This window comes from Myotis davidii, unplaced genomic scaffold, assembly GCF_000327345.1.
Source record: "Myotis davidii unplaced genomic scaffold, ASM32734v1 scaffold161, whole genome shotgun sequence".
NCBI classification, from domain to species: Eukaryota; Metazoa; Chordata; class Mammalia; order Chiroptera; family Vespertilionidae; genus Myotis; species Myotis davidii.
Window position 1 is genome coordinate 863,706 of NW_006291567.1, and position 12,769 is coordinate 876,474.

Here is a 12,769-nt window from a genome sequence, read left to right on the forward strand (position 1 = left end):
CAGCAGGAAGAACTTCCCTTTCTGCTGTCTTCACTCCAGAACATTCATATCTATTTCCTTCCTGGTAATGTAAGAAATTGAATCTAGTTTTTATATGTGCTGAAGGATGTTGTTTGTTGCTTCTCTGTCCAAGCCAACAGCTCTAAACACAGGCCTACGTGCACTGTATTATGTGAAGACCTCAGGAGGTATTATGCGATCCCCTAAATCAGAAGATGTTGGCTCATTGATTTTGTTCTGAACATTTTTATGTTGGCATTTTTTTAATGAATTGCTACAGTCTGGACATTGAGAGAAGTGAGCTCTGGGGCCACTTTGGCTACCACCTAGCTGTTGATATGCCCCTCTAGGCCTCAGCATAGCACTAAGGTCCTCTGTTTTCAGCATCTACCTGAAAATTGAGCAGGCTGAAGCCACCTGAGTTTGGAGTCGGAGTCCTTTACTTTCACCATGGGGGGGGGGGGTAAAGAGAATAAATAGAATAAAAATCCATGACTTAAAATGCTCACCTGAGTTGAAGATGTTTTTGTCTGCACACTTACAGGTTAACACTGGTAAACCTCACAGAGTAAATGTTGACCTACTGCTTAACCTGGAGGGCTCTGTAGTCCCATCTTCTTTGTCCAGTCACAATTGGACATTTTGGGGGAAATTAACTAAGTGATAAGCTTATGTCTTTTCATATGAGAATTGTGTACTCCTATGATGAATTTTTGACTGTCACATTTGGCTACAGATTTACCCAGACTGCCTTTCAGTTATCACTGCCCTATCTTCCCATTACATTACATTATAATAATAAAAAATCAATGTAGGCTCATGTACAATTCTTCATCAATTATTTGGGGGTTGGTCTAGAGCTACATGGAACCCTGGCCCTGATTTTTGTTTAAAATGACCTTGAAAGACATCTTATTTGAAAATGTGTCATCATTTCTCACAGAAGGAGGCAGAAAGGCTAAGTTTGATGGAATTGGAGTGAAGTCAGTCAAGGGAAAAAAAAAAGGACAACCTGTAAACCTACTCTGCTAATAAGCAATTCAGGCATCTGGCCAGCATTGATCAAGTGTAGTGGATGCAAGACAGACAGCTCACAAACTGCTCCTTCCTTTCAAAACTGCTCCACCTGCCTCCGCAGCTGCCAGGGCTCCAAACAAAACCCCACACCTCTGCCTCCTTCCTTTGCCACATTCAAGCATGAACTTGCCACAAACACACTTTTCACACGCTGTTAGCCCAGCAATTCCCTTGGTGCCCCTCTGCTCTGCCCTGTCACATTTCATGTCTGCTACATACCAAAGGTGACACAACACTCAAGGTTTTTGTTCTTTGCAAGTCATCTTGGGAAAGTATGATGACTTGCAGTTGTCTTTTTTTTTTTTATTTGGAGCCCTGTGGTTTGAGGCAGGGTTGCTGGGGGAACGGCCTCAGCAAGAAGAGGCTCATGTGAAGTTGGTTATAAAAGTTTTTAAACCAACAGAAGGTGAGGAAGACTTCTGCGGGGTAGGCTTTGTTGGGGCTTGGCTGGGAAGAATTAGGCCACAGGGTGTTGGCAGTTTCGTGAATAAAAAATTACTCAGATCTTGAGGTAAAGGAAGGGTAATTGGCAGAGCTTCAATGATAACTTTATTAGGTAAACACACAGCTGTCCCCAGTCTAATTTATACAAAGACAGAAAAGGGAAGGAGTTAGGGTAGAGATCTAGAAGGAGTTGGCAAAAGGGGAAAAAGTAGTGTAAGATCTGTGAACTGGAACATCCATGGGGGGAACCTATGTGCAAGAAGAGGTGGCCTTTGAGTAGCTTTCTTTTTCTGAAATAATAAAATCTGTATGCATGTAGACAAGACAGAAAAATATTAAGGAAACACACGCATGTATGCACTCGTAATTCTAGAGATCACTACTATAAATTTCTTGTTTTCCATTCTTTTTCTGTGTGTATTATAACCTACTTAAGCTCATACTGTAGCTGCAATTTGATACCCATTCTGGTTGTGTGGCTTTTTTTTTTTTCATCTTTAATAAGCTACAGCTCCTTGAGCTTTTGTAGACTGTGTGTGGTTTACAGCCACGTGATAGTTTGTCTTGTGAATGCTTTCTAGCAGGATGGGCCCTTCATAATGATTAAGTAAGAGCACTCTGTGGGTCAAACAGTTCTAGGATAGACTTCTAGTCCCTTACTCCATTTAATAACCTGGTGACTTGGGGAAATGCCTTCATCTCTCTAGGCCTCAATTATTTCATCTGCAAAATGGGCATAATAATATCACTGCTTATGGAGTTGTTATGAGGATTAAACAAGGCAGTGCTTACTGACTCCCTCTGCTTTGAAATTGTCTTCTCTTTAAAAGGGAGGTAATATTATTGCCATTTTACAGAAGAGAATGATTAGCTAAGTGAGGTCACTTGCCCAGTGTCCATGCTAATTAACTGAAAGATCCAGGATTTTTATTTCTAATCCTCACCCGAAGATATTTTTTCCAGAGAGTGGGAGGGAGAGAGGAGGGGGAGAGAGAGAGAGAAACATCGATGTGAGAAACACATCAGCTGGTTGCCTCCCGGGCACCCTGACCAGGACTAGGGTTCAACCTGCAACCGAGGTACATGCCCTTGACTGAGAATGGAACCAGAGACCCTTGGGTCCTCAGGCTCATGCTCTAACCACTGAGCAAAACCAGCCAGGGCAAAGAGCCCTGATTTTTAATGACAGATTCTGAATCCCCACCTCTTGCCCACCATCTAAACTGCTTACTCACGGGTAACTTGGCTAAATCACCCAGCTAATAAAGAGCCGAGGATGGGCAGATTCATTTGCTGATCTCTACCTGACCATCTCTCTCCTACAGTCAATCCTCGTGAGCAAGGAGATACTCTAGAACTGGTTCAGGAATGGATGCCATTGATTGCATTGCTACCTCTGTCACCTATAGAGTAACAAGATTTGAGAGTAAAACAAGTGACTGATAAGCAAAGAAATTCCATTCCAGTTTCCAGCGTTCAGCTGGTCTGAGGAGTCCATGCTGGCAGCCTTGGGAGGGAAAGGGGCAGCAGGTTTAGAACCCCACCCAGTTGCACCAGCCCCTGAGCCTGAATTTTGTTGAAGGTCCCACATCCAGAGAAGATCTGATTTAAAGCCACCCCAGTGACTCTTTTTGAATCACTTGGTTATTCAGCAGATTGAATCTTAATTGCAAATGCGTTTGCAGCGTAGGAGAACCATTGTGCTTGCTGGTTTCAGGCCATTTTTTGCTGAGCTGAACTTTTCCAGAAGGCTATTACAAATTTAAAAAGGGTGAAATGGTATTTCATTTGTCCATCTGAGTTTTGTTTTGCAGACTGAATGTATTTTAGTGTTTGTTTAAAGGTGCCAAAATCTAACATCCCTAGAGAGAGAATTACTCAATTTTTTTTTTTTGAGAACTTCTCTGGACTGTCCACACTACATCTAGAAAATACTGTCTGTGGTCCTTATGTGAGAGGCCTGGCTTGCCAACAATCTCATGTGGTATCATTTTGATTACTTTTTCAGAGACCCAAGAAGCCACCTCCTCCATCGGCTCCTGTCATCAAACAAGGGGCAGGTAAGGTACCTTTCTGTTCCATCAACACGATGTGCGTCATTCTCTGCGTGTATTTACAGTGTCCTTGGTAGAACTCAAGATTCTTAGATTCAAATGCCACAGAATGCCAAATTGGGAAGTAATGTTTTGGTCTCAACAGGCAAGTTTTAAATAACTACTGTTTTTCCTAAAAATAAATAAATAAATAAACATATCATTAAAAATGTATCCCTGATACAGCAAGAAAAAAAAAAAAAGTCTAACCTCCCCAAGCGAATGACCAGAAAGACTTGGCTTTGGAATAAACCAGTTTTTGTCTGCTTTGTTTTTATTGGTTTAATAAACTGCTTTTGAGGCGAGCAGAACTGAATTGTCCTCCTTCACCTATGCTTGCCAGATCGAGGATCAGCTTGGAGGGGATCGCTTTCCACAGGTCACAGTGTCAACGAACATGTATAGTGGCACTGAATTTTCAGTGTCTGTCCTATGTAGTTAACCAAAATTTTCACTTACTTCACTTACCCCCCAACAACAAATTATTTTCTAGCAATAAATACTTTTCCTCATGATTTTTTTAATCTTGAAGAGTCTAATTCACTTTTTCTGTGCAGTTCAGATATTAAGGTTGAAAAATATGGGAATACTTGCTGTCAGATATTGGGTAACTTGTTGTAACGATGGAGTCTCATACATAAAGATGATAATTCATATTTCCCAATAGAACTCTTTATAATTGTTAAAAAAACTAATTATGGAGAGAAATTCCTCCATGAATAAGTAGATAAGTGGCATCTTAAAAATTAGCAACTAAAATAGAAGAAGAGTAGGGGTATTTTTAGTTCTACACACTCAATAATTATGGTATTTCTGTAGCATTTAAAGTATGAATAAATTTCTAGATTGGTTATTCACAGACTTTTTAGGAGGGATTTTTTTTAAAAGTTCTTTTGTCTCACCAGCTTGGGTGGAAAAATCACCTTGACCCCAAATTCCATTTTCATTCCCTTCAGCATAGTTGAGCATTATAGAGATTAAGCCCTGGAATGGGATGTTAATTACATCTCTGCTCTGCCCCCATCCTCCTCTGCATTGAGCAGTTTAGTTTTGCCACCTAGTGGTTCTGGCTGGATAAATATTTTATTGTGCTGAAATTAAAGCAGGTTATTGATTTTCTTGTCTCTGGAGACCCTTTTCCATAGAGACCTTGGTGACAGATGAGAGGCCAAGTTGATGAGTTGAGTGGTCCAAGGCTCAGGTAGCCTAGAATGTAGCTAAGATTGGATTCTTCATGGTAGTAGGATTGTCAGTTCCTCCTGTGTCTCTAGGAATGATGCTGGACTTCTTTATTATCATTAGGAGACTAGATTGTAGCATGGTAGACAAATTCTTATCCTTTTGAAACAGTTTTAACAAGGTTATGCTGGCTCTCTGAGGGCAAAGCAAGATGACATTTAATCTTCCTAGATTATTGTTGCTTTTTTATCCTGCAATGGGAACTACTGTAATGGGGAGGTAGATATTCATATTTTCCCCATCATCAACTTTCCTTGTGTTTGATTATTTGACACAAAAAATTATATATGGAATGGACAGAAATCAGATACAGTGTTTAATTTGTAGAGAGTCATTAAGGAGATTTAGGTAAAGTGTGTGTTCAGTGAATTTTTAGAAATTCTTTTGGCTTCTTACGTTATATATAATTGAGATTTTAGTACCAAGCACCCATCCATAAGGCTGGTCATGTAAGGAATTCTCAAGCACTCAACCAAGTCCATAAGTCAGAGGAGTACTTGTGAGTGATTGGTTTCATGTGTTAGCTATTTTTCAAGTGTTCTTACGTGCCTGAAGTTACTGACACTGATGAAAATGCCAGGGTAGGGAGCCGCTGCAGTCAACATGGGTAAAGATGAAATGCTAATTGGTGCATTTGGGGAAAAGTAATACTTGAGGGATTCAGACACAAAATGAAAGGACTTAGGGAGAACTACCACATCTTCTCTGCACATCTCTCCACTTAAAAATATGTTCTAGTTACTACTGCTGTATAGCAAACCACCCCAAATTTGGCAGCATAAAGCAACAATTTTCTTATGCCCAGGATTTTGGGGGTCAGGAATTTGAACAGGGCATGGCCAGGGTGTCTTGTCTCTCTTCTCCATGATGTCTGGGACATCAGCTGAGAATTCTGGACCAGCTGAGGCTGGCTGATCCACTTTGAAGATGACCACTTCACACTCATGTCTGGCTTCCCTTGGCATGGGTAGCTGGAAGGCTGGGCTCAGCTAGGGCTGTAGGCCAGAGTGACTACACCTGGCCTACACGTGGCCTCTGCAGCATGATGGCCCCAGGGCAATTTATTTCTTACATGGAGGTCCAATATTCTAACAAGTAAAGCATAAGCTACGTGGCCCTTTAGGACATAACCTTGGAAATTATATGGTATTGCGTCGGCCACTGGTTGAAGCAGTCACAAACTCACCCATATTCCAAACAGGGGACATAAGCATTACCCCTTAATTGGGGGAGAGGTAGCGAACCCTTTGAGGCAATATTTTAAAACTGCTACAAAGTGGAACCCAGATCCCTGTGAAATTCTTTTTTTATGTATAGAGCACAATATCCCCTTATTTGCATATTTTGAAGATTGACTTCTTTATTTATTTATACACATTCCCCACCTGCAACCAAGAATTTCCTGTGACTATTTTGATGCCTAGGGGAGTCAGACCTAAATATCATAAAATATTAGTGGTGTTCTTATAAATTAAGGATGTATAGGCAGGCAAACTTAATGACATAGGACAGAAATGGCTTCTGCTCTGTTTCTTAGCGACTTGTTTTTGCCAAGTAACACCAGCACTCAACTTAGGGAAAAAATCTATTAACTTTGCTGTTCCTAATAAATATTAAAAATGCTGGTGTGTCTAATAAATGAGTAGAGAAAATATTTTCTGATCACTGTTATCCTTTCCCCCCTAGGTACCACTGAGAGAAAACATGAAATTAAAAAGATACCTCCTGAAAGACCAGAAACGCTTCCAAACAGAACAGAAGAAAAAGGTATGAAATCAAGTCTTCATTGGCACTTCTAGAACAGCAAGAGACGAAGCTGTCTGTCACAGGGCTAGTCCAGATTATCTACAGAATTTGTTTTCTTTGAAATATGATTTTGATTTCTTTTAAATATCCCGTATCTGAGGAAATAGGAGAGGGGGTTATATGGTATTTTGGGGGGGCCAGTTCTCATCAATAAAAAACAACAGGTCCAGTCACTGAACACACTGGGGCTCTTCCATCCCAATCTTCCTGCCATCACCATCCTGCCCTCACCAGCAGCACTCTCATCCTTGGTCACTCCTGGGCCTTTGATCCTGGCTACAGACACATGTCTTTGGTCAAGAGTGCTAAGAGAGGGGAAGCATGGGAAAATTGGAAGAAGCAGCTCAGTGTCTACAGTCCTCTGAAGGTGGTTAGAAATGTCATTTGCAGGGAAGGAGCTTAACCCATCTCACACAGTCAATTTTACAAATGTGTTTGAGTTTTACCATTCTGAGTCTCTCCCAAGGAAATCTACATGCTTTGGAAGGACTCATTTTATTGGGTGTCTAAGATTTGATTGATCACACATTTTATGGGAGAAAATGCTATGTTATTATTATGAACAGGAAGCAGAGCACATTCCATTTTAAAAAGCAGTTATTTGTAAGTCACAAGAGAAATGCTGAATTAATGAATTCAATTATTTGGAGGTGCTCCTGGGTGGCCTCGTGAATTTTTATTGTAAAATTTAATATTTTATGTCAGCTTGCCAAAAGTTTTACTGACATTGTGAACTCTTAAGTTACACCTCTTTCATAGTGAAGAGTTAAAACTTGAGTTGTGGAACCTTATTATAAAGGCCAGGTATGTATCACAGATCAACGAAAAAATAGCATTGACCATGTGCCGTATAAATAGCTCTTTGATAAAAGTGTGTGTTTTGACATAACCAAACACTGCCCCCTGTCCTCATAGAGAACACATGGCTAGTTTCTGACTAATAGTCAGGCTCCTTGACAAGGACACTTCCTGCTCTATTCCATGCTAAAAGACTCAGCTTGCATGTGAATAACTGCCCTACTTACCTGGCCAAGTGGCCACACACTTCTGGTTCCTTTCCTTCCTAGGAGCCATTGTTCTGTGCCACAATGGGTCAAGAAGGCAGAAGACCTGATCAAAAGCAACAAGGGTTGGAGCATCATCCCATACACCAAAAAGTTTGTGGGTTCGATTCCCAGTCAGGGCACAGACCTAGGTTGTGGGTTTGATCCCCGGTCAGGGCACATATGGGAGGCAACCAATTGATATTTCTCTCTCACATCAATGTTTTCTCTCTCTCTCTCTTCTCTCCCTTTCTCTCTAAAATCAATAAACACATACTCAGGTGAGAGATATAAAGATATAAAGATATATCAAGATATCCTTCCTCTTTTACTTCCTTTCTCTCCTCCCTTCTTTAAAAAAATAAGTAACAGCCCTGGTCAGTGTGGCTTATTTGGTTGGGCATCATCTTGTGCACTGAAAGGTTGCTGGTTCAATTCCTAGTCAGGGCACATGCCCCGGTTGTGGGTTCAATCCCGGGTTGGGGGCACGCAGGAGGCAGCTGATGGATATTTCACTCTCACATCGATGTTTCTCCCTGACCCTTCCTCTCTCTCTAAAAAATCAATTAAGATATATTTTTTAAAAGCAACAGAGAAGCCAGGGAGCCAGCCCCACCCTAAGACTTGGCCTTCCATCCCTTCCAGCAGGAGGAATCTCCCTTCCTTTGTGTTTCAGCCGAGTCCTTTCTCCTTTGCTCCCCATGTACCAGCTATTGAGTTCCTAGCATTCCTGGATGGGGCATATTCCCCCCACTGAATTATGGTGGGGATGAGCACTGTGATAGCTACACAAATGCTGACGGGCTTTTAAAAGTTTGGCCAATTGGCCTGGGCACCCAAACAATATGAGTTTGTGTTTGCAAGTACAACGTGTTCAGAGTTCCAGCTACAAGTGAATATACGGACCCCACCTATCCTCCAGTGGGCAACTCTCAGAAGTTCTGTCTTTGTAAAGAAGAATGTGGATACCTGCTTTTTATGCCATGAACAGGGCAAGGCTAATTGGGGACAGAAAAAATGCAGCTGTCACTGAGCACTGCCCAGTTGGGACACCAGACCTGGCTTTAACTTCATTTTAATAGCTCTGACTCCAAAAACCCTTGGGAACAAAATACCTGTGAAGCCCCGATTTACCTTCCAAGTTCAAACTGCACAAAAAGAATCCCAAACTAGTCCTTGTTCCCTGAAACGGTCCCCTCATTATAAGCTTATGGCCCGTTACACAGACAGACCTGAGAGGTGTCAGGCCTCTTTCCTCCCCACATCCAGCAGGTTCTGCAGGTCATTTACCAAGCCTGTCAGCCATTTACTGAGCACCTGCTATATGCCCAGTGCCCTGCAAGATTCTAGAGAGATGACTAGATGTGGACTCTGCTCGTGGGGCTGCCAGCCTCCAGGCTGTGCCAAACATGCACACAACCAGCAAGTATCTAAATGGAGCCTATTTACACAGGGTTACCCTTCGTGGCTCACAGTGTTATCCTTCGTGGGTCCAGCTGTTCAGAAGGAAATATAGTGGTTTCAAGTTTCAGCCAGGCCTTATAAGTAGGCCTAATGACGAGTAGAAGTTTGCTAAGGGTGGTCTGTGGCTGGAAAGGCCGTCTAGGCAGAGGGACGGACCATCATGAGCAAAGGTAAACATTAAGTTTTGCTCTATAGGGCTTCTTCTAAATTGACAGAGAATAAAAGATGTTCTTTAGCCTGGCCGGTGTGGCTCAATGATTGGGCATCAACCTATGAACCAGGAGGTCACGGTTCGATTTCCAGTCAGGGCACATGCCTAGGTTGTGGGATCTATCCCCAATGTGGGGCATGCAGGAAGCAGCCGATCAAGGATTCTTTCTCATCATTGATATTTCTATCTCTCCCTCTCCCTACGTCTCTGAAATCAATAAAAATATATTTTAAAAGAAAAAAATGCTTTTTAATGTCTCATTTCACCTTCGTAAATGGCACAAATGGCATTGGTGATTTTTTTTAAAGCATGAAATAAGCAATCTGCACTTAAGTACTGGCACTTACACTAGATCTATCTGTCTTTTTTATGTGTTTTTTTTAAACAATGACTTAAAGAAAGACCAGACAGAGAGCCAAAACTGGATTTACAGAAGCCTTCCGTTCCTGCTATACCACCAAAAAAGCCAAGGCCACCCAAGACCAATTCTCTCAGCAGACCAGGCGCACTGCCTCCGAGGAGACCCGAACGACCAGTGGGTCCCCTGACCCACACCAGGTACTGTTCTGCTCTCACCCCTGGGATGGGCACAGGGGTATGTGAGGGGTGGCCTAGGGTTACAGTAAAAGAGCCTTGAATGGGTCTGGCTGAGGGATGGGGGGCAGGTAAAGCTGCCCTTCCACCCTGTTAGCAAAGCTGTCGAGGACTCTGCCACTTCTGTTCTTACTCTGGTGCTTGGGCAGAAGTGGGTATGAGGCTGGGAGCAGCAGCAGAGCATCTAGGACGTCCTGCTCACAGGCAGGAGTTTTCCCTGTGCTTTATTAGAGCAAGACCAATGGCCCTTCAGACTAGAAATGCAGGTGCCAAGCCCACCTTCTCCCCCTGGCCATCCTGCTGGCCTGAGGTACCCACATCTCGCTAGCAGGTCCATCCCCTAATGCCCTCCCTGCTCTGTGGTGCCTTGTTCCACACCCCCAGGCTCCCTCTGCCTTGATTGCACAGCCCTATTGTGGAACCCGGGACCCAGCCCGGCAAAGATTATATTAGTGTACATGTCTCTGAACTATGAGACCTTTGAAGTTAAGGAACATATTTTGTTCAGGCACACCTTCCAGATGTATCTGGTAAAACTCCAATTTGCTCACTGGCTGGTGGGACTTATGTGTTAGTAATGTGAAATCAGAGTTGGGCATTGTGCCTTCCAGACCTGAGATACCCATCACTCCACAAGGAAGTGTTGTGTTCTCTCCACAGGTTCATTGCCAGAACTTCCTACCAATACATGTATAATATACATGTTGGTGTAATATACCAGAATAAGTTGGTGGCATGGGGGGCTTTTCATGTACCTATAAACACACAGTCACTCACCAGATTTTTGTTCTTTTGAGCTAAGTTCGTACAATGAAAGTCTCACGGGGCTTCAGTGCCCTGGTGTTAGAGTCAGGCAGGCTTCTGGGCTCATGTCTCACCCTACCTCATAGGAGGAGTGTGAGCCTTGGCAAGTCACTGCCCCGTTCTCTCACTTTCTTTATCTAGTCATTGAAGATGATAATGGAATGCACCTAAAAGGATGGGAGGGGTAATTCCCAAGTATGTAACCTTATGCCTGTAAATCATTACTTTCATTGTCATTTTTATTACTGTGTATCAAACTGGGTGTATTGCAGTAAGACAAAATAGCTCTTTACTTTCTAAAAAAGATTTTTAAATTTTGGTAAAATACACATAACAAAGTTTGCCATCATAAGCATTTTCTTTTTTTAATTTTTTTTGTTGATTAAGTTATTACATATGTGTCCTTATCCCCATGTTACCCCCATCCTCCCCCACTCATGCCCTCACCCCCCTGTTGTCTGTGTCCGTTGGTTAGGCCTATATGCTTGCATATAAGTCCTTTGGTTGATCTCTCCCCCATATCCCCACGTTCCCCTACCTTCCCTCTGAGGTTTGACAGTCTGATAGATGCATAAGCATTTTCAAGTGTACAGATCAGTGGCATTAAGCACTTTCATGTTGTGCAACCATCACCGCCATCCATCCATAGAACTCTTTTCATCTCACAAAACTTACACTCTGTATCCCTTAAACAATAAGTCCACTCCCCCTTCCTTCTACCCCCTGACAATGGCCATTATTTCTGTCTCTATGACTATGACTACTCTAGATGCCTCATGTAAGTGGAATCATACAGCATTTGTATATTCCTGGGGAAACTAATGGGACCAGAACTGCTGTTAAGTTGGTCAGATTTGGATGTGCTGCACCCTCTTTTGCTGACTGACAGCAGAAGGCCATTTGAACATGCCCACAACAGGACCACTTGAGCGCTCCCATGATCTTAGCAAAGCCCATTTCAGTATCATGGTTAGCACTTCAGATGAAAAAGCTCATGTAAACCTATGAGCTTCTGAAGAGAATAACTACGCAAACAGGTAGAGTGGAGCAGCAGAGAGGCACATCATTTTGTGGTGGGTGAAAGGAGAACACACTCTGCTTTTGTTCTGTTAGGCATCCAGGGACTTTAGACATTTCGATTAAGTCAGTAACAATTTCCAAAATATCCCTGCTGTGCTTTCTAAAGATCTGATCCGAAAAGAAGTGCAATTCTGATGGTTTCTTTGTCTTCGAAGGTTGCTCTCAGCTGTCTCATTAAGGGATAGGTTCAGGCTTTTCGAGCCAACAATTAAACCTGCATGCAAGGAGAAAGGGAGTGAGTAATAACTGCCAACTTTCTGGGCTCACAAAGGCCTCATTCCCCACCCCCCGCCTCTGCTTAGTTCTTCTCTGCTTCCAGCCCTTCAATATCCAGTTGTCCATTCCACCAAGGAGGATGCATGAGAGGGGTTTGTCTAAATGCCAGTGGGAAATGTAACTATTATTCACAATGTGTGTGATGTCTGAGCAGCCCCAGCCTCCCACTCCCCCTCCACCTCTGTGGCTGCCCAGTCCCCAGGGCACTGGTTTGCAGAAAGGGGAGAGGGGGAGAAAAGGCCTGGGTTTCTTCCCTGACAAACCTAGGAAGTGGCAGGCCCAGGCTGGTACCGGGGAGCCAGTACCTGCTCTAGCCACTTATGCACCCAGTTGAAGGGAGTGTAGTGCCTGCTCTAGCTCGGTGGTTCTCAAACTTGGCGTACATCAGAATCACCCAGAGAACTTGTTCAGTCACTGGACCCCACCCCCACAGTTGCTGACTTGGTAGGTCTGAGGTGGGCCTGAGAATTTACATTCTAACACACTCCCGGGTGATACCCATGCTGTTGGCTTGGGTCCACACTGCCAGATCCCCTGGTCTAGATTCTCCCAAGTTCTTGACAGAGCCTCCCTCCTTCCCTGGCTACCTCTCATGCATCTGTTAATGCTCCCCAATTAGCACGTCCCTCTTCTAGAAG

The 12,769-nt window shown here is 43.1% G+C and overlaps 1 protein-coding gene across 6 annotated transcripts in view; it reads left to right on the forward strand.

Moving 5' to 3' along the window:
• The window catches only part of SH3KBP1 (SH3-domain kinase binding protein 1), a 241,804-nt gene that overhangs the window by 183,154 nt on the left and 45,881 nt on the right, over positions 1-12,769 (forward strand). For all 6 annotated transcript variants that reach the window (XM_015564877.1, XM_006765116.2, XM_015564876.1 and 3 more), the window contains 3 exons: positions 3,530-3,581; positions 6,540-6,620; positions 9,776-9,935. In XM_015564877.1, coding sequence (XP_015420363.1) covers positions 3,530-3,581; positions 6,540-6,620; positions 9,776-9,935 — 293 coding nt within the window. The remainder of the gene's footprint in view (positions 1-3,529; positions 3,582-6,539; positions 6,621-9,775; positions 9,936-12,769) is intronic.